This window comes from Amphibalanus amphitrite, unplaced genomic scaffold, assembly GCF_019059575.1.
Source record: "Amphibalanus amphitrite isolate SeventyFive unplaced genomic scaffold, NRLGWU_Aamphi_draft 000565F_arrow, whole genome shotgun sequence".
Lineage (NCBI taxonomy): Eukaryota > Metazoa > Arthropoda > Thecostraca > Balanomorpha > Balanidae > Amphibalanus > Amphibalanus amphitrite.
In genome coordinates this window covers 80249-99022 of record NW_024882059.1, presented here as the reverse complement: position 1 = coordinate 99022, position 18774 = coordinate 80249, and the positions used below count along the sequence as shown (strand labels likewise).

The 18774-nt window shown below is 49.6% G+C and overlaps 1 protein-coding gene across 2 annotated transcripts in view; it reads right to left on the bottom strand.

The window, feature by feature from the left end:
* Positions 1 to 18774, bottom strand: part of LOC122393956 (fasciclin-1-like) — a 54643-nt gene that overhangs the window by 18586 nt on the left and 17283 nt on the right. For both annotated transcript variants that reach the window (XM_043390459.1, XM_043390461.1), the window contains exons 2-5: positions 9419 to 9554; positions 2982 to 3166; positions 2408 to 2538; positions 1988 to 2084 (exon numbers count right to left, since the gene is read on the bottom strand). In XM_043390459.1, the coding sequence (XP_043246394.1) occupies positions 1988 to 2084; positions 2408 to 2538; positions 2982 to 3166; positions 9419 to 9554 (549 nt within the window). The remainder of the gene's footprint in view (positions 1 to 1987; positions 2085 to 2407; positions 2539 to 2981; positions 3167 to 9418; positions 9555 to 18774) is intronic.

Below are 18774 nucleotides of genomic sequence, written 5' to 3'. Positions count from 1 at the left end.
AAACGAGTGACTGGTGGTAACGGCGCGAGCAAGGTCTATTACATAATACGTTAGGGACAATCAACATAGTCTGCAAAGTATGATGATTGGCTGCATTGCAATTAGCTGTACGGCATTTTTACAAGCTATACCTTAACAATTCAGCAGTGCTCTTATTCATAACAATTCATTATATACAAACATTAACAATTCATATACATTATAACAATTCAGTTCTCTCATCAAAACATATAGCATGATGTGCAATAGCATCATATAACACTTGGCCCAACCGTACTTAACCGGATAATGTTGAGCGTTATATTCAGTCGCGTGGACAGTCCACAACATTACAGTTCCATTTTCCACTACCGCACTGCCGTCCAGGCTATAGTAATTAACTGATAATCGATTCTGTCGGCCATCAAACGGCCGCTTACGTAATTGCTACAGAGTGGCGACGCATATCAATGGTAACGATACGTCATAAACGCTCATTGCCATCACTCGACCAGGGGACATTGACATTTTTGCGATTATACTGCGCAATGGTGATATTACGTCGCTGGGGTAAGGCTGAAGGGTATATTGCTTGACAAAAGGTTTCATCAATAAATGTTTTACAAGTAAGACAACTTAATGGATAGGTCAAAACAATTATATTATAACTGGATGTCTAGTTTTAAAGTGATTTAGAACAAAGCCCAACTCACCACTCACCAGCCAACGAATGTAGGGGAAAGTGGGTGTATTGCGCCCTCCTAACTAATTGCGCCCACCCACATTCCCACGAATTCAATGGCATGTTTAGTATTTTGTTTTCGAAAACATCATTTTCACCACTGGATAGTTCCTTTTATGGCCCAAGCTCTCTGATGAAGCCAATCAGCAAGGCTCATTACGCCATCAAAGTTATTACGGCGTTTTCTTAACTTTTTTGCAGCATTTTGAACCGTTGGCTATAAAAATAGGCGATACATGTGTGATTTTGAGAGTGATATTTGGAAAGAAAAATCCTTTTTTCAATATATTTCACTGAAACAGTAAACATCCTTCAGTATCTTTATGGTAACTTCTACGCTTTTATTAAAAAGTACCTCAATTTTAATTGCGCCCATGGCAATTGCGCCAGGGGGGCGCAAATAGAATAATGGTGTAGCTATTGTATCACGACAGTATGAATGCATCATAAACTGATTGCGATAAAGAAGGAGTTTTATGCCAGGCAGGGGAGCAACCCGCCATCGTCAGTCCAAAAATTATTTCTCTCGTCGAACTTATAATGTAGCTGCCATTTAGGCTATGAACTTACGGTGTTATTGACGAAATACGGCATTTTTAACATGGACTCAGGCGTGAGAGGTGACAGCTATGATACAAAGTTAGAACTGATGTCAAAAAAAGTTGTCGAAACAATAAAAAATATTAACTTTGAGAGAAACGATTGAAAATATAACAGTCTAGGCGCATACGTTCATATATATCTAGTCGGTTACATCAAACGTTTTCGTTCCACTTCACAAGCATACCGGACACAAGTAAAGTTATTTACCTGCGCAAAAAAAAAACATCGCAATTAGTATATCTACATTTATTATGTATCGAGCTTGATTCACATAATACATGTTCAAGTAAGCCACAATGACCTAGACTGCCGGAGTGTATGCATTCCGTCTCCTTTGCTTAGCCATGTTAAAGGATAGGGCGCAATTGGGTTCTAATTGCGCCATCCCCTTGGCGCAATTTACATCAGTTGTTGGTAAATGCGCCCTTTTGCATGTTTTTGAAAAAGCAACTGTCAGAAGCAAACGAAACATTCTTAATTGATCGGGAGGCTCTTAAATCGTAGCTAATGAGTTCCTCTTTGAAATGGTGAATAGTGCATGCTTACATCTCCAGTGGTTTTCTTACAATTAGCGTTTTTTCTTAAGGTGGCGCAATTCACCCTCCTTCCCCTACCAGCTCTGCATATTCCAGTGGATGTATGCTGCCTAAAGGTGTGTCTCACCTGCATTCCTGCGTCCACTGGTATAAAGTAGGTGTGAAACTCGGTGGTTCCGAATACACTTGTCTTGTCCAGATCCTGCACCTTCTTGTAGAACTTTCTGAAACGCATATTGGGCGTTTTTATCACAGATATTAGTTTACATGGACAATTGGCACCTATCAGTGCTTGACATGTGCAAATTAAATTGATCGTTGAAATGATATCTTGCTGAAATATTTCGTCTTGACGTGGTTAAGGCAAAAATTGTCATTTCACCCTCAATAAACATAGGTTTACCGGGTTTACCAATCAATTCCTCCAAAAGGCGTATCAGGAAAAACGATGTGACAATAAATGAATCATGCCATCTCGAAATATTTGCAGTTAATGCAGTGATGTAAAATTGCAAGTACATTGTAAACGACTGGAAAGGAAACTCACTTGATGCTGGACTCTCCAAGACTGTATTGGGCGGAGTCGCTCAGTAACTTCAGTGCGTTTGGATTGTAGTACCTCGAGTTCTTGTTGCTGGGAATGGTGGGCTCTAGAACTTCATCGATAATGTGAAGATACTGGAAAAAAGATACAGGCAATAATAATGTTTGTTGCTCATTGCTCGTCTCATTCTCACGTGACCGTTAAGTATGTATTATTCGATACGTTGCGTCTTTTGATGCTTAAAGTAATTAGCCTCGGTATCTAATATTCAATATGTATATCTTATGTATTATTTATATTTGTCAGGGATGCAAATGCTGGAAGAGCTCCAAAAATTCCGTCATAATTGCACACCAGTCGACAAGAAAAAGAACATTTAAAGGGGCATTCAGTCACTATTTTCCTGGGAAAACCAGCGAAGCACCCTGATATGCGAGACGCCCATGCAGGTGTAACATTCAAGAAATTAAGTATGCCTCGTATGGGAAACTTTTGCACGACCGCCAACGACGCTACTGAATGCAGAATTTAGCATTGGAATGACTGATCCGTTTCTGAATTTGGTACAGTTACTCACCTGGTTTGAGCCATCCTCTGAAGTGAAGGCCAGATCTCTGGTGACGATCCGGGCGTTGTTGACGAAAATGTCGTCCTCGCCACCCCGCCGCTTCTGCAGGCTGAAGAACAGCTTCTGATTGCCCTTCAGCGAGGAGCCCTCGGACTGTTTGTTCCGCAGCTGGGCTGATGTCATGGCGCGGTTCACTGCCGAAAGGGATAGAAAGATCAACAAACGACCCGGGTGCGGGCCAGATTCATCCTCATTTCTTCGCAACTTCATGCAAGTTTACATACTACACAGTAGGATGTGTCATCAGTAACAGAACCAAATACCGTAAAGAAATTCCTTGGCACTGAGACCTGCAAACACACGGCATAGCAACCGTTTTTGCAAAAAATTAAAATTCGTGCGGCGCCAGCCGTTCAAAGTTTTGGCGCCCGGCGTTGCAGTCTCCAATGCTGAGCGTCACCCAGCACTGCGAGTAACACCAAGTATTGCAGCAGGTAATAATGCAAAATAACTACCGCTGAAAATGATGCTTTTGAGCGCTTCTAAGGCTGATTTTTGCAAAAAGCATGTCATTAGAGTGTCCAATTACTGTTTTTATTGTGCTCAATGAATTAAATCGAGCATTGCTACTGAAACTAAAGAAAAAACTGCCCGATTTTGAGAAGCGGGCGGGGTGGAACTGGAGGCGGAGACGGGAAGTGACTCAGATTCGTCTTCTGAAAACACCGACTCCGTGGCATCCTCTGGGCGGTGCTTCTTCTTCTTCTTCTTCTTCAGCATGTCATCTCGTGTGACCCGGCCCGTCTCCACCAGGAAGTCCCGGATGAGTCCAGCCTCGGTGGAAAGGATCTCCCTCAGCGTCGGCAAAGGGCCCCACGGGCGGGTCCGTGGCCCCTGGTAGGCGGGGTAGTCGACAAACAGGTGTTTGGCCGAGTCCGGTTCGTCGCAACGGACTTTCTCGTCAGACTCGGCCGGACCGAGTCGAAATCGGGTGTCTCCGGTGAGTGGGGAGCAGCTCACGCGGAGTTGTGCCACTGTGATCGACGCTCGGCGGTCCAGTTCTCTCTCCGTGGCCCAGAGCGCCACATCGTCCGCATTCGCAGATGTGTACCTCCAGTTACCGAGCCGCAGTTATAGCCGGTCATACGAGCCTGCAGGGTTAGCGTCCGATGGCTGCGTTGGTCCTTCAGGAAGACAGCCTCCTGCTGAGTGACTCAGTGGGCGATGAGACTTGTGCACCTGCTCTGAGAGTTGCATTTGCATTTGGCGATATCTAGGAGTTGTTGAATTATGCAGTGGCGGCGCTTTGTTCCTTCCTGTGTCTCTGGTGTTTTGTTCAAAGTCTGTAGGGCTGTCTGTAGGGCTTATAGCAGTCCCTTTTGATCACTTTCGTCGTGTGTTTTACATAGATCGCGAACAGGGATTCCTTCATTAGTTCAGAGTTGCCTTGTCCTTTTTTCGCCACGGCCCTAAATGCACTATTTGTTGGATTTCTTCTTTGAGCACTCAGCCACCTGACATAACTGAAGGCCTCTGCTTTATTCAGCAGTCGCTGTTGGGACAAAAGTGCCGGCTGTCCTATCACGAAATGTTTTGTACGCGGCCGTGTCACTTTCGGCAGGGCCCTATGCTATCCGGATCATAACTCACGAGGCGAAAAAAACGTAGCTGATTAGGAAATGCCCATACGACAATTATAGCACGACACAGGGAACCAGCAAAGCGCCGCCACTGCATAATTCAACAACTCCTGGATATCGCCAAATGCAAATGCAACTCTCAGAGCAGGTGCACAAGTCTCATCGCCCACAGTCACTCAGGAGGAGGCTGTCTTCCTGAAGGACCAGCGCAGCCATCGGACGCTAACCCTGCAGGCTCGTATGACCGGCTAGAACTGCGGCTCGGGAACTGGAGGTACACATCTGCGAATGCGGACGATGTGGCGCTCTGGGCCACGGAGAGAGAACTGGACCGCCGAGCGTCGATCACAGTGGCACAGCTCCGCGTGAGCTGCTCCCCACTCACCGGAGACACCCGATTCCGACTCGGTCCGGCCGAGTCTGACGAGAAAGTCCGTTGCGACGAACCGGACTCGGCCAAACACCTGTTGGTCGACTACCCCGCCTACCAGGGGCCACGGACCCGCCCGTGGGACCCTTTGCCGACGCTGAGGGAGATCCTTTCCACCGAGGCTGGACTCATCCGGGACCTCCTGGTGGAGACGGGCCAGGTCACACGAGATGACATGCTGAAGAAGAAGAAGAAGAAGAAGCACCGCCCAGAGGATGCCACGGAGTCGGTGTTTTCAGAAGACGAATCTGAGTCACTTGCCGTCTCCGCCTCCACCCCGCCCGCTTCTCAAAATCGGGCAGCGTCTTCTTTAGTTTCAGAAGCCATGCTCGATTTAATTCATTGAGCACAATACATAAAAAGAATAATTGGACACTCTAAGGACATGCTTTTTTGCAACAATCAGCCTTAGAAGCGCTCAAAAGCATCATTTTCAGCGGTAGTTATTTTGCATTATTACCTCCTACAATACTTGGTGTTACTCGCAGTGCTGGGTGACGCTCAGCATTGGAGACTGCAACGCCGGGCGCCAAAACTTTGAACGGCTGGCGCCGCACGAATTTTAATTTTGGTGGACTCGGATATGGATGAAAATTCATTATTGATCAATGTGCCAAGGAAAAACCTTACGGCGTTTGATTCTGCGAGAATCACCCCCTCGATGACACACCCTACAGTACACAGTCTAGAACCCAACAACTTCATATGGATTTTATAACGATTTTACAGCGAAGTCACAAATTTTAAATGATTAGGGCTGTACTCAGCAGTTATATATTATATCCCCTCCGCCTTTACAATAAGGCATGAAAGAAACGCTTGTTTGTTCAGTGAATAGTGAATACTGTGCCGCAATACCCACAACGCACATGATACTGCGCCGCCGTACCCCGTCTGGCCAGGCGGCGCTGGTGACTGCAATACAACATAGAAGGGTAACACACGTTCATCGACGACTCATGTGATCAGCGAAAAGGCCGAAGGGCAGACTTTATGCATGTTTTATATTGGGATGCGCGCAATATCAACACACTTATAACTCAACACTAGCCGTTTTTGCACGACGGGCTATCTGGCGAATGCACCTAATTTGACCAAATCTGCACCTAATCTCTTTTACAGCAAATATAATATCTTCGTTTTATGAATTTATTTCAGTCATTTATTTTTTGATCGATGATGCTCTCTGATAATAACTGTTTTCACGACGGCCATCGGGTACACATTTGGTGCACATCTGGTGCAGATTAGGTGCAGATTTGGTCAAATTAGGTTCAGTGTGTCACTTAGTAGCTATCAGCTAGGGTTGTACTAATTGCTTATATGCATGCTTTGTCATATTATCAGAGAGCATCATCGATTAACCCTCGCATGTGTAGGGGGGGGGTCGGATGGACCCCCCCCCCATGGTTTTTCGCGAATAACTCGCGTAAAAAGCGGCCGATCGCGACGAAACTTTCAGTACCCTCGCATTGATCAATTTGACACCTACCCTGAAAATTTCATGACCCTGACCCAAATGACCTTTGACCTGTGACCTCTTTTCCGAGACCATGTTTGGCCGGAATCGCGATTTCGCGTATGTCGGCTCGCACTAGCCGCGTGTTTGCAAGCTTTTCGTGGTTTCAAACGTTCAAACATGTGATTTGATGTTACTCCCGTGTGTGTCAAGGTCACCTGAAGGTCAGGTCAGGTCATTGACCTTTGGTGACCTCGGGTGACCTCGGGTCACTTTTTCGAGTTTTACATGTTTCTAGGCTAGTTTTTGGAGCTGAATTCGAATTTAGCAACCATTTGAACATTTACGAAGTAGTTTTGGTGACTTCGTAACATGTTACGAAGCTGTCAGAGGCGGTTGACACGTATTACGAATACCCGTCACGACGCCTACTGGTTGACCTGACCTGACCTGACCCGACCTGGTCTAAATGCTTCAAGACATCATCTGTGATCAAAACTAACACGATATTCGTGATCAGCACCCCGAAAAACCCCTTAGCAGCCACACTTTACGACTTTCTAACAGGTCCCGATTTTCCCGACTTTGGGTCATTGACCTGACCTGGAAGGTCAACCAATGACCTAGGACCTTAAAATTGGGTATCATCGGCTTCCTCTCGTCACGGGCAACACGCTCGTTTTTTCCGCGAAGCTCTAGCTCGATCAGGGGCCAAACGGCAAGGGGGGGGTCCAACCGACCCCCCCCCTACACATTAGAAGCTGGCAAACGCCGCACACATGCGAGGGTTAAAACACTGAAATAAATTCATAAAATAAAGATATTTGCTGTAAAAGAGATTAAGTGCAGATTTTGTCAAATTAGGTGCACTCGCCGGATAGCCCGTCGTGAAAACGGCTAATATGACAAAGTAGGCATATAAGCAATACGTGCAACGCTAGCTGATAGCTAAGAGACACACTGAACCTAATTAGACCAAATCTGCACCTAATCTACATCAGATGTGCACCAAATGTGTACCAGATGGCCGTCGTGAAAACGGCTAATGGCTGTGAGCTAGCCCTACAGATGCTTTCTTTTTTATATTAGGCATGGTTTTTCCTACTTTTCATTTGGTCATTTTGCTGTCAGTATATTCCATTGCGCTTAGATAATAAGGGAGAATGAGGACGGCCATATGTCTGCCACGCATCAATATCCTTTTTAAAAGGTTACTTAGACTGAATTATTACCTATTCAATCCACTTCACTTCTTTGTTATCGTAACTAGGTTCATACTAACTACATATAACCACGTGACGTTTCATAAACTGCCGTCGGCAGCTAGCCAGCCTAATGCACTCGCCTCATCACCGGTCACGTGACCAGCAATGGCCGGAGGGCAAACCGGCTAGCCTGTTTCAGGGCGGCATCGACGTACAGGATCGATAAGTCCAGCTCCAACAAACAGAGTTCAGTCGGTATGTCGGCGGACGGCGGCGACTGGCCGGCGCCGCCCACGGTCGATCCAAGGGGTAGGTGAACGCCGGGTCGACGGGGGAGGGTCGCGGGGTCGACGGGGGAGGGTCGCAGAGTCGACGAGGGAGGGCCGGGGTATTTACCGACCCCCAGAGACTACAGCTCTCGGCAGTCCGGTGCGGGAAAGCAGATAAGGACCCGGTGAGACGGTGATATCCTGCATAGTAATGGGGAAAACGCCTGGAGCTTTTTATGAGGTAATTAACTCATGTCATTCTATTCATTGGACGCTGTCTTGACACAACACCTGTCTGTCTCTTAGTTTCCCATATTTTCTCCACACCTACGCCAGACAGCGATATATCCCGGCCGGCACGGTCAGATTAAGTTTCGTACTTCACGGTGACGCCAGTAAACTCGTGAGCGTCATCGCGGCGTCAGAGCAATCTGGACGGTCGTTTCCTGCGGAGCCAGAGAGCGGAGCGGACCGAATCGATCGGCTGTGGACAGGTGGGCCAGCACTGACGGACACGGGCCAGTGGGTGGGTGGATATGGCTGGTGAGCGGGGGTAGAGACGATGGAACATGGATCAGTGAGTGAGGGAAGAGATCAGGGATCACAGACTAGCGGGCTGAGGGCAGATACTGAGCACTGAGCAGCCCTATACGGTACACGTAACTATGCGGAACAGATGCTGGCTATACTGTAGATGGTTAGGGTGATAGTGGAGTGTGGATTTGGATAATGAAACATCCGTATGACTGAGGAGCTGGTTAGATACACCTACTCCCATATTTTACCAGGATCTTGACGGCACCAAACAACACTTATTTTGCTGCAGCGAGTGTGTGTTTTTTGTGAGTAGAAGGCTCAATCCTGGCCGAAGACAGATACATCTTGTCGATTTACATTCACACGCCTGGTTCTAATTTGCAGATCCTTGTCTTATTTCTAACTAGGCCGGCATTAGCCATTACAGCGCCGTATTTCGACATATTCAATGAAATCTCCCATGGGTAAGTTTATAGCCTGAACGGCAAACTTCTGGCAAGGAACGGGCCTAATGCATGACATTTCATCTCTCTGTCAAAATAACCATAGTTCTATCTAGATCAAAAGGCTTATTTGATCTCGGAATGGATGAATTTGAAACCACTGATCTTGAGCTTGGGCTTCTAAACTAAAAATGCTAACAATAATTGTATCCATTTTCAGCACAGTCGTTCCTTAGAAAGTTACTTCCTCCCTCGTTATAGCGACAATAAAGCTAGTAAAAGTACAACTATTAGCCGCTTTCACGACGACCATATGGTACACATTTGGTGCAGATTAGGTGCAGATTTGGTGCAGATGTGGTCAAATTAGGTTCATTAGCCAGATAGCCCGTCGTGAAAACGGCTAATATGCAGATTGTAGAGGTGTCGATACCACGAAGAAGCTCTCAGTTCAGACACTCACCCAGGTGGTACTGGATGTTGACATCCCCGCTGCCCCGGACCTTCTGCAGCGCTGCGTTTGTGGGCGCGAACACCGTGCCCTCGGCCCGCCTCAGCGTGATCGAGAACAGTTCGCTGGCGTTGATCAGCTCGAAAAACTGAAACACAAAACACAAAGGGAGTGTTAGTAACTGCGGTACGCCTTCATTATGTCAATGTTGAGCTTGTATGTTTACTGAATGATCTAACACGCCGTGCTCATTACGTAAATTCGTAACTTTACGTCTAAACAATCTAGACAAGCAACGATGAACATAAACACTATTACGTTTGTAACAATGACTAACTTGCAATTTATTAGGAACTTTTATGCGTCTGCTGTTAAAGCTCTTGTAATTGTGTCTAGCGTCATTTCTTTTCTGCACTGATATTGACAATGCGCACGCACTATTGCACAATCAATAACAATTTCCAGTAATTAGCGGTCTTCCATATCCATCATCCAATTACTGGTGCGGAGAGACACAGGTGTGTTTATACAGCGGGCCAATCACCCAATCAGCGCTCCCCACCACAGTCTGGCCGCTCAGTTACAATACAGCCGGCCGCAGGGTGCGTGAGGGCTGACAGCGCGGTCCGTCACCCTACCCCGGCAGAGGAGGGGCCTGTGTGTGTGGGGGGGGGAGGGGGTAATGACTGGGGTCGGCAGAGGGAAGGGTGCAGCTAGGAGCCGCTGGCCGGGCCTCAGGTGGTGCAGTGGCCTAACCAGGTGGGCAGCGGCCATGATAGCTTTGCAGCGTCTCCTTGAGGGACGGGGCAATAAATGGCGTCTGACGTTTATATGGCGATAAATTTTACAGAAAATAGCAAGTCAAGTTCCCGCCAATCGGGATCATAGTCATGAAAGTGCTACCATATTTAGTTGCAACATGGATTTTCATCCAAAATGCAGAAATGCGACTGCCAATAACATTCCGTTCCAAATAGGCTCATCTAAGTCGGCAAGTTATTCTTCCAATGACCTTCTATTGACCTTTCGACGAGCGTCCTACCCGACCGCCGAGCCGCGGCCGTCTGTCAGGGCCTCCGGGCTGGAGTTCGCTCGGTCTGGCTGTAACCGCTGCTGGCGAGTTTGGCCATAACCGGCGAGTGGGCAGCGACGGTAGTGACGACAGCCGACCCCATGGCGGCCCTGCACCCCCCCCCCCCCCCAACTGCCGACGATGCCAACTGGCATCGATCGACCTAGGTCGACTGCAGCTCGTCCTAAAATTGGTCGACAAACGATCAGCTCAGCTGAACCACTGCTAGAATGGTGGTCATATTTCCATGGAGCCACGAACTGAAACTCAATGCCGTTTTGGTGTATTTAAACATTTAAATCTGAAGAATCATGCATGTGCGCCCAGTATTAACCATAGGTAAAACGGTACTACAAAACCATGATGAATTTCAGATGCATAGACTTCTATAGAGTGGGGTGCAGTGCAGTTGTCTATGAGATGATCTTACAAGTCACTTGGCTCCTGAATTCACATAAAGCACTCCACAGCACCCCATCCTGTCCCTACTTCCTCCATAGCCTGCGGCGCCCTGGAAGCACCTGGCGGGAGGGGGCCGTGGTAGGCCCATCGGAAGCACCGGAACGCCTCAGGTCACAGCTGCACCGCTCGAAGCGCGAACACTTCGTTCCGGACGGCAGACCATCCGTGAGGTGGTCACGTGACCGGGGACGTCGGCCGCCGACAGAGTCACGTGGTCGCTGAGGCGGCGCCGATGACGATGACGGTGGGGGTGGCGAACGGAGGATGACGGAGGATGACGAGGGTATGACGGATGAAACTCGATGATGGACGGTTTTAGACGATACTCCTGGAAATATTCCATCTCGATGGTCAAAGTAATCCTATAGTTAGTTTCGTTGGATTCATTGTCTTAAGTGAACATAAATACCCTACCAAGTTCAGCAGAATGCCATGTGATACCCAGGCAAGTTTGCCTTCTCGGGAAAGCCTAACCGATTTGCCAATGCAGACCGAGCGTGTCTCCGAGTGTCCAATACTGTGAACAACAGCAAGCATTACTCTAAAACCAATCACCATTAGTGTTACAGATAGTGACGTCAATGACGTTTACAGCCGGTGACGTCACGTCAGCAGGCCGGTCTCGACAGACCAGACGGCGTCGACGACGGTCGAAGACGACGCTCCCGACGCGGGACGGCGCTGAAGGGGCCGTGGTCGTGACTGGCAAAAGGGCGTGGTCGATGGCATTACGTCATGGTGGTGAAACCCCTCTAGAACGTGGGTCACTTGGTGCGAAAGTTCGGAGGACCATTCGAAAACAAGATTTTCTCGGGTAAATGGTATACCTACGTTGTGGCTTACCTCTTCTGCTATGCTAATGAGGCAACATGCTTCATTATAGCCATGTATCTGAATTCTGAAATATTTTGCGATCTGTTGATGTGTACCTAAGGTCTTACAACATGTTCAAGGACGACGTAAGGGTGCTTATAACCAATGTAGATGCAGAAGAGTACGGAGAATGAGATCGATGCACGGAGAAGGGAGAGGCTGGTAAACAGACAGCGAGACATTCTCTCGTTCCATGCGTCTATTAGGTCTTGTTTGGAGAGCGTCAGGAGTAAATAGACAGAAGGAAACGAGACAAGGACTGATCGCACATGGAATGACCTCCTTGTTCTTGGTGACTTTTGGTGTAGGGACGGACGTAAGCTTACTGATCCCAGGCAGCTTTTGCAAAATTGTCAGGGAACTCATATTTGTTTTTTTTTTTATAGAAAAACACAACTCTAACGAATAGTGTTTTAACTATTGACAACAAACCTTCGGTTATGAAAAACACGAATTTTTTCGTCTTTTTGACACCTCACGACATTCATTATCAGTAATTTAACCATGCATTAGAAATAATATGTAGGTCATTGGCCATTGCTCACATAGGCGTAGGAACGTTCTCGAAAGTGGGGGGGCCAGGGTCCCAGAGGTCCAAAACCTAACCTACCCCCAAAATCCGATTTCTCCTCGGATTTCGGCCACTTTGTTTTCGCAAACATGCTCAGAGGTAAAAAAAAAAAATCGAGACAAAAAAAGAAAAAAAATTGGTTGAAATTTCAGGGAGTCTCCCGTCCATAAGCTCAAACTGATGGACGCGTTCCCCTGACCTCCGCAGCCGTTGGCACCCATGCAAATTCCAGAGGCATCCAGCAACTTTTTCATTACGAGCAAGCGTGAAACGTGCAAAGCGAGTCTTTTCAATATACCTATAAAAATCAGCATGAACGGCCCAGCTAGGCTCAGCCAGGCCTATAACGTTTTTAAGAGGTTTTATATCAGCGACCACTGCAACTGGGCTGATTGACTATCACTTATCAGAGGCCGGTGTGGGATTTTTAGACGGTCTGGGCCTTCAGAGGCCAGTTTAACCCTCCACGGCCCGGTCCTATAGGTTTTCTACATACGCGCTGGCCGAAGGGGCGGGCCGGCGGGTACGACCCCCTCGCCGTTTCGCCCCAGGTGGAGCTAGCGCGTCGCGGTAAAACGAGCGTGTGCGCCGTTACGGGACGCAGAGATCGATACCCGATTTTATGGTCCTAGGTCAACCGGTGACCTCTGACACCGTTCCGTGCTTCTATCCTCAGGATACTGAAATCCTTCTCCTCCACACCGCAACCCCCTCCGGGCTGGACAGGCAACTTTATCTCATGCGGGCTGCTCCCTTGGAGCGGCACCGCTGCTCCCGAGGGAGCGCACCCCGTAGCCGGGTGCACTGAGTGCCTTGGGGCTGGGTGGCCTGTCCTCTGGACGGGCTCAGCCCCGGCGACTCACTAGGGTGCCTGCCCAGACCAATGTCTCCCCCTATATCCTATCATCCTTCCGGCTCTGAAATGGTCTCATTGGACCGAAAGGGCCTAACCCAACAAAACAAACAAAAACCGGTGACCTCTGAGGTCAGGTCAAGTGCCTCAAGGCACGGTTCCGTTTTTGGTGAATAACTTCGCAAAAAATGGCCGCAGAGCCGCGATTTTGCCAGCATCGTGTTCGCCTCTGTCAGGCGCGTCGAATGATATACTTTTTGTTTGGGTGAGGTAAACTTAGGGTGTTGACCTCGGGTCACGGTCAGGTCGGCGTCCCCAGGTCACGAAATTGGTCGAAGGAGGTCATGTCGCATATCATTCGATTCGGCAGGTCTTCTTGAGTCCATAGGTGGCTTTCCCGACTCGCTAGCTCAATTTGATCGGTACCTAGTTATTGACGAAAAACTAATAAGACCCTTATAACTTCATAAATGACGTCGCGCAAGGTCAACATTGCAAAAGTGACGCATCGAACCTTGCAAGGAGTGCATGAAATCACGATTCGGTGTGCTTGAGATAGTTGGAGATCGATCATTCCCGGCGCCAGAAAAAGTTTTCAGTTTATCCCCATTGACCTCACCTAATGGTGAGGTCACGAAAATGACCTGACCTCATATGAACTTAAGGAAAAATCCGAGATATACATTATACAAGTTGAAAGACTCCTATTGGATACTAGGTCCTCCAAGGTTCATTTCCCTGTGAAATCTCCTCTGGCAGTGAGGGCGTTGCGAAGTTGCGACATCTGAAGACCGTGCAGAGGTTCACTTATGACCACATGGGTCAGTGACCTGATCTGACCCGAAAATGCGGTTGGTGTCAAAAGATCCCGTTTGATTCAAAGGTCAGGTATGCCAAGCTTCAGCTCTCTATCGCCGGCGTGTTCGGAGCTATCGCGAAAAAAAACTATGGAGGGGCGGCACCCCCCCCCCCCCGGCTGGCGAGGGTTAAGGCCCTCAGAGACCAGTACAGGGCCTGCAAAGGGCAGGATGAGACCTTAAGATGCCGACTTGGGCCATCAGAGGCTAATGTGGGTCCTTACAGGCCAGTATGGGCCCTCAGAGGTCAGTGTGGGACCCTAAAATGCCGGCATGGGCCGGTGTTGGACCCCAGAGGCCAGCAGAAGACCCTCAAAAACCAAGATGGGCCTCAGAGGCCAGCATCGGGTCTTCAGAATCCAGTGCAAGGCCCTCAGAGACTAATGCGTGTCCTTACAGGCCAGCATGGGCCCTTAGAGGTCAGTGTGGGGCCTTAACAGACCGGCATGGGAGGGACTTGGAACCTAGAGACCAGCGGAGGGCCCTCATAGGCCAAGGTGGGCCCTCAGAGGCCGATGCGGACCGTTGGAGACCGGCATCGGATCTCCGGAATCCAGTGCGGGGCCCTTAGAGGTCAATGTGGAACCCTAAAATACCGGCATGGGCCGGTGTTGGAACCCAGAGACCAGCAGAAGGCCCTCAAAAACCAAGATGGGCCTCAGAGGCCGGCATCAGGTCTTCAGAATCCCGTGCAAGGCCTCATAGGCTAATGTGGGTCCTTACAGGTCAGCATGGGCCCTTAGAGGTCAGTGTGGGGCCCTAAAAGACCGGCATGGGCCGGCGTTGGACCCCTCAGGCCAAGGTGGACCCTCAGAGGCCGATGCGGACCCTTAGAGGCCGGCATCGGGTCTTCAGAATTCAGTGCGGGGCCCTCAAAGGCACCTAAAGGCACCCCAGAGACAGAAATGAGGCCACCAGAGGCCGGTGTGAGGCCCTCAGACGCCGGCTGGGCCCTTGAGGCCGGTTTAGGGGCCCTCAAATGAGGTCAATGTGGGTTCTCAGCGGTCAATGTGGGCGCTTGACCGCCACTGAAGGGCCCTCCGAGATCAGTGTAGGACCCTCAAAGACTGGTTTGGGAGCTGTTAATAGCTAGCGTGGGATTCTTGAGTCTCGTGACAATCGAATAAGGGCCAGAGCCCCATACGCCCATGGGGGCCCATTGGTTGTTTGGGGGGGGGGCAAATGATATGATGGCCCCCTGATTAGCCTTTGGAGGGGGGAAGGGCATGGCCCTGATCCCCCTCTGCGACCGTCACTGCACTGAAAGTGGAAGGGGGAGGGGCAGAAACAGACATTGCTGGCCCCCAGCCTGTTTGAAACGAGGCTGAGGCACGGTCACCCTGGCCCCCAGCTAGTACGTCTTTGACGAACTATGCCGACCCCAAGCAGATAAGGTCAAGCGTTGGTCGTTTGTATACGCATTCTCCTGCACCGTGCTAGTATTGTCTTAGTATTGCCTATACCTTTTTAGTGCTCGCTGTCCCGCGCCTCGTATTCAACAAAATGCTGTCACCAGGACTCACAGTCTTGTCTCTGATATGGTTTCCTTCATTGAGTGAAGGAAATTGCGGTCAATAACGCTGTAGAAACAAAAAGGAATCCTCATTAAAGGGCAAGCTGAATAGTTGTCAAGTTACCGGGTGGTAGGTTAGGTACAGACAGACACTTAAGTCAGCAAAAAGTGGGGGGGCCAGTTAACATTGCTGGCCCCCCCCACCTCCGAAAGTGGGGGGGCCATGGCCCCCCCGGCCCCCCCTGTTCCTACGCCTATGATTGCTCACAGTAACTACAACAATCGGCATGTGTTTACTCACATTCCTCACTGTGTTCCATCCGATATTGCCGTTCAATAAACCAACGATCGCCTTGACCAAATAATATCCACCATCGCTCCAGGAAGTCGGCTCAATTTCACAGATAAAACGGCGTGTGCCTTCCGCGCCTTCCCCGCAGGAAAAAACTAGCACCTCTAATGACCGTTCAGGCGACAGTCCAGCACCTCTAATGACCACTGCTACGATCCGTCCCACCACTGCTTCATCAGGCATAATTGCCGCCTTCCTGAGCCTATCACACCACTGATTGGCTCTGATAACGTGTATCTTCGATCATGGTATGCACCCCTGCCCGAGGAATGGGTGGAAGGCGGGCTGAGAACACAAAAACACCTCCGCTCCGGCCCTTACACCCACCGATCGATCGGGGAGAATTCGTTCTGCTGCCTAGCCGTTAACTTCATCCAACTAGCATCGCTGCTCAAGTCTCTCTCCAAAACTCCTGTACACTGCGCCCAGACCTGGTTGTCGGTATGTATTCATTACTTATGCCCACTTTGCTCACATCCTGCCATTCAGACTGAGAAGTGTCTCCATCACTCAGACTGCATGTTTGTCCAGACCTTGTGTCTGTCCGGCACTCTTCACGACTGGCAATCTACTTGGACACGTCCGTACACAATGCCGTCGTTTTTACACGCAAATGGCCGTCATCAGTCCGCCGTGTGGCGCAAAAAGTGGACACCGTGACACCCCACTGGGCACCGAGTCACCTGACGGCCTCCGGCGATAAGCAGGTGACGGACCGGAAGTAGCCAGCAGCCGGAAGCGTTTGGAGTTTCCGGTCAGTGAAGGCAGGCGAGTGGTGTGGTTCGTTTTTTAGCAGCTGCCGCGGTCAAGGCGATACAGGCGTTATGGAGGACGGTCGATGTGGATGATGGAGGTAAAGATAAAAGAGGAGAGGAAGGATACAAAGAAAGAGCGCGAGAGGGAAGGAAAACAAGACGGGAATCGATTGCAGCATTAGCGGACGCATGTCTGCGGGAGCCTGGCGGAAACGATGGGTGCCTGTGAGACTTTCGAGCGGGCTACGGGACGGACTGACCACAGTAGCCGACACGGAACGGACGGACTGACGGCAGCACCGACACGGAACGGACGGACTGACGGCAGCAGCCAGCACGGAACGGACGGAATGACGGCAGCAGCGACACGGAACGGACGGGATGACGGCAGCACCGACACGGAACGGACGGGATGACGGCAGCATCGACACGGAACGGACGGGATGACGGCAGTACCGGCACGGAACGGACGGGATGACGATAGCACCGACACGGAACGGACGGGATGCCGGATGACGGCAGCAGCCAGCATGGAACGGGCGAGATAACGGCAGCAGCCGACACGGAACGGACGGACTGACGGCAGCAGCCGGTACGGAACGGACGGACTGACTGCAGCCGCCAGCACGGAACTGACGGACTGACTGCAGCAGCCAGCACGGGACTGACGGCAGCAGCCGGTATACGGAACGGACTGAACGTTCAGCTGAAGCGGACTAAAGTCAGTGTTACAGGCTAAGGCAGACATCAACTTCACAAGAGAATTGTGCATAAATACCTCGTTGGTCGTAAACAATCAACGGTATAGCATAACCGTCAGCATAGACTACTGCATTAGATATGGAGTAGTCTATGCCGTCAGATCCTAAAAGTGGACTGACCGCAGCCATGGCCGTAGTCATTGCTCCATGTGCCGGACCGAACAGCTTTTCAAATAAATTGGAAATGTTTTAGGATTAATCAAGAAATTTCTTTCACCAGTAAAGCGCTCCCCAGCTTCTCGGAATAGCAATAAGCTCGGTCTTTCAGCCATAACCGGTCCGCAATTTTCTATAACACAGCTTATACTTGTGAACCAAAAATACCGGACAGAACAACGTTTAAGATATAATTTCGGCCAATTTTCCACGGAGCATCCAATTTGACCACGAGCGTGATGGGTAAAAACGCCGGGCGAGGCACCCATTATAAGACCGTTTAAAGCTAAAAACATCCGCGCGGCCTGCGGTAGCGAGTAGCGCCACACTGAATGTTCCTTGAAACGCCTTAACCCTCGCCGGACCTATCGGTTTTCTACATACGCGCCGGCCGAGGGGGGGGGGGCGGGTACGACCCCCCCCCCCTCGCCGTTTCGCCCCTGGTGGAGCTAGCGCGTCGCGGAAAAAACGAGCGTGTGCGCCGTTACGAGACGCAGAGATTGGTACCCTATTTTAAGGTCCTAGGTCAACCGGTGACCTCTGAGGTCAGGTCAAGTGCCCCAGGGTACGGTTCAGTTTTTGGTGAATAACTTCGCAAAAAACGGCCGCAGAGCCGCGATTTTGGCAGCATCGTGTTCGCCTCGCTCAGGCGCGTCGAATGATATACCTTTTGTTCGGGTCAGGTCGACTTGGGGTGTTGACCTCAGGTCAAGGTCAGGTCAGCACCCCCAGGTCACGAAGTTGGTCGAAAGAGGTCATGTCGCATATCATTCGATTCGGCAGGTCTTCCTGAGTCCATTGGTGGCTTTCTCGACTCGCTAGCTCAATTTGATCGGGAATAATTGACGAAAAACTAGTATGACCATGATGACGTCATAAATGACGTCACGGAAGGTCAACATTGCAAAAGTGACGCATCTAACCTTGCAAGGAGTGCATCAAATCACGATTCTGTGTGCTTGAGATAGTTGGAGATCGTTCCCGGCGCTAGAATAGCAGTTTTCATTTTTCCCCATTGACTTATAATGGTGAGGTCACGAAAATGACCTGACCTCATATGACCTTTAGGAAAAATCCGAGATATACAAGTTGTGAGACTCATAATGGATACTAGATCCTGCAAGTTTCATTTCCCTGTGACAT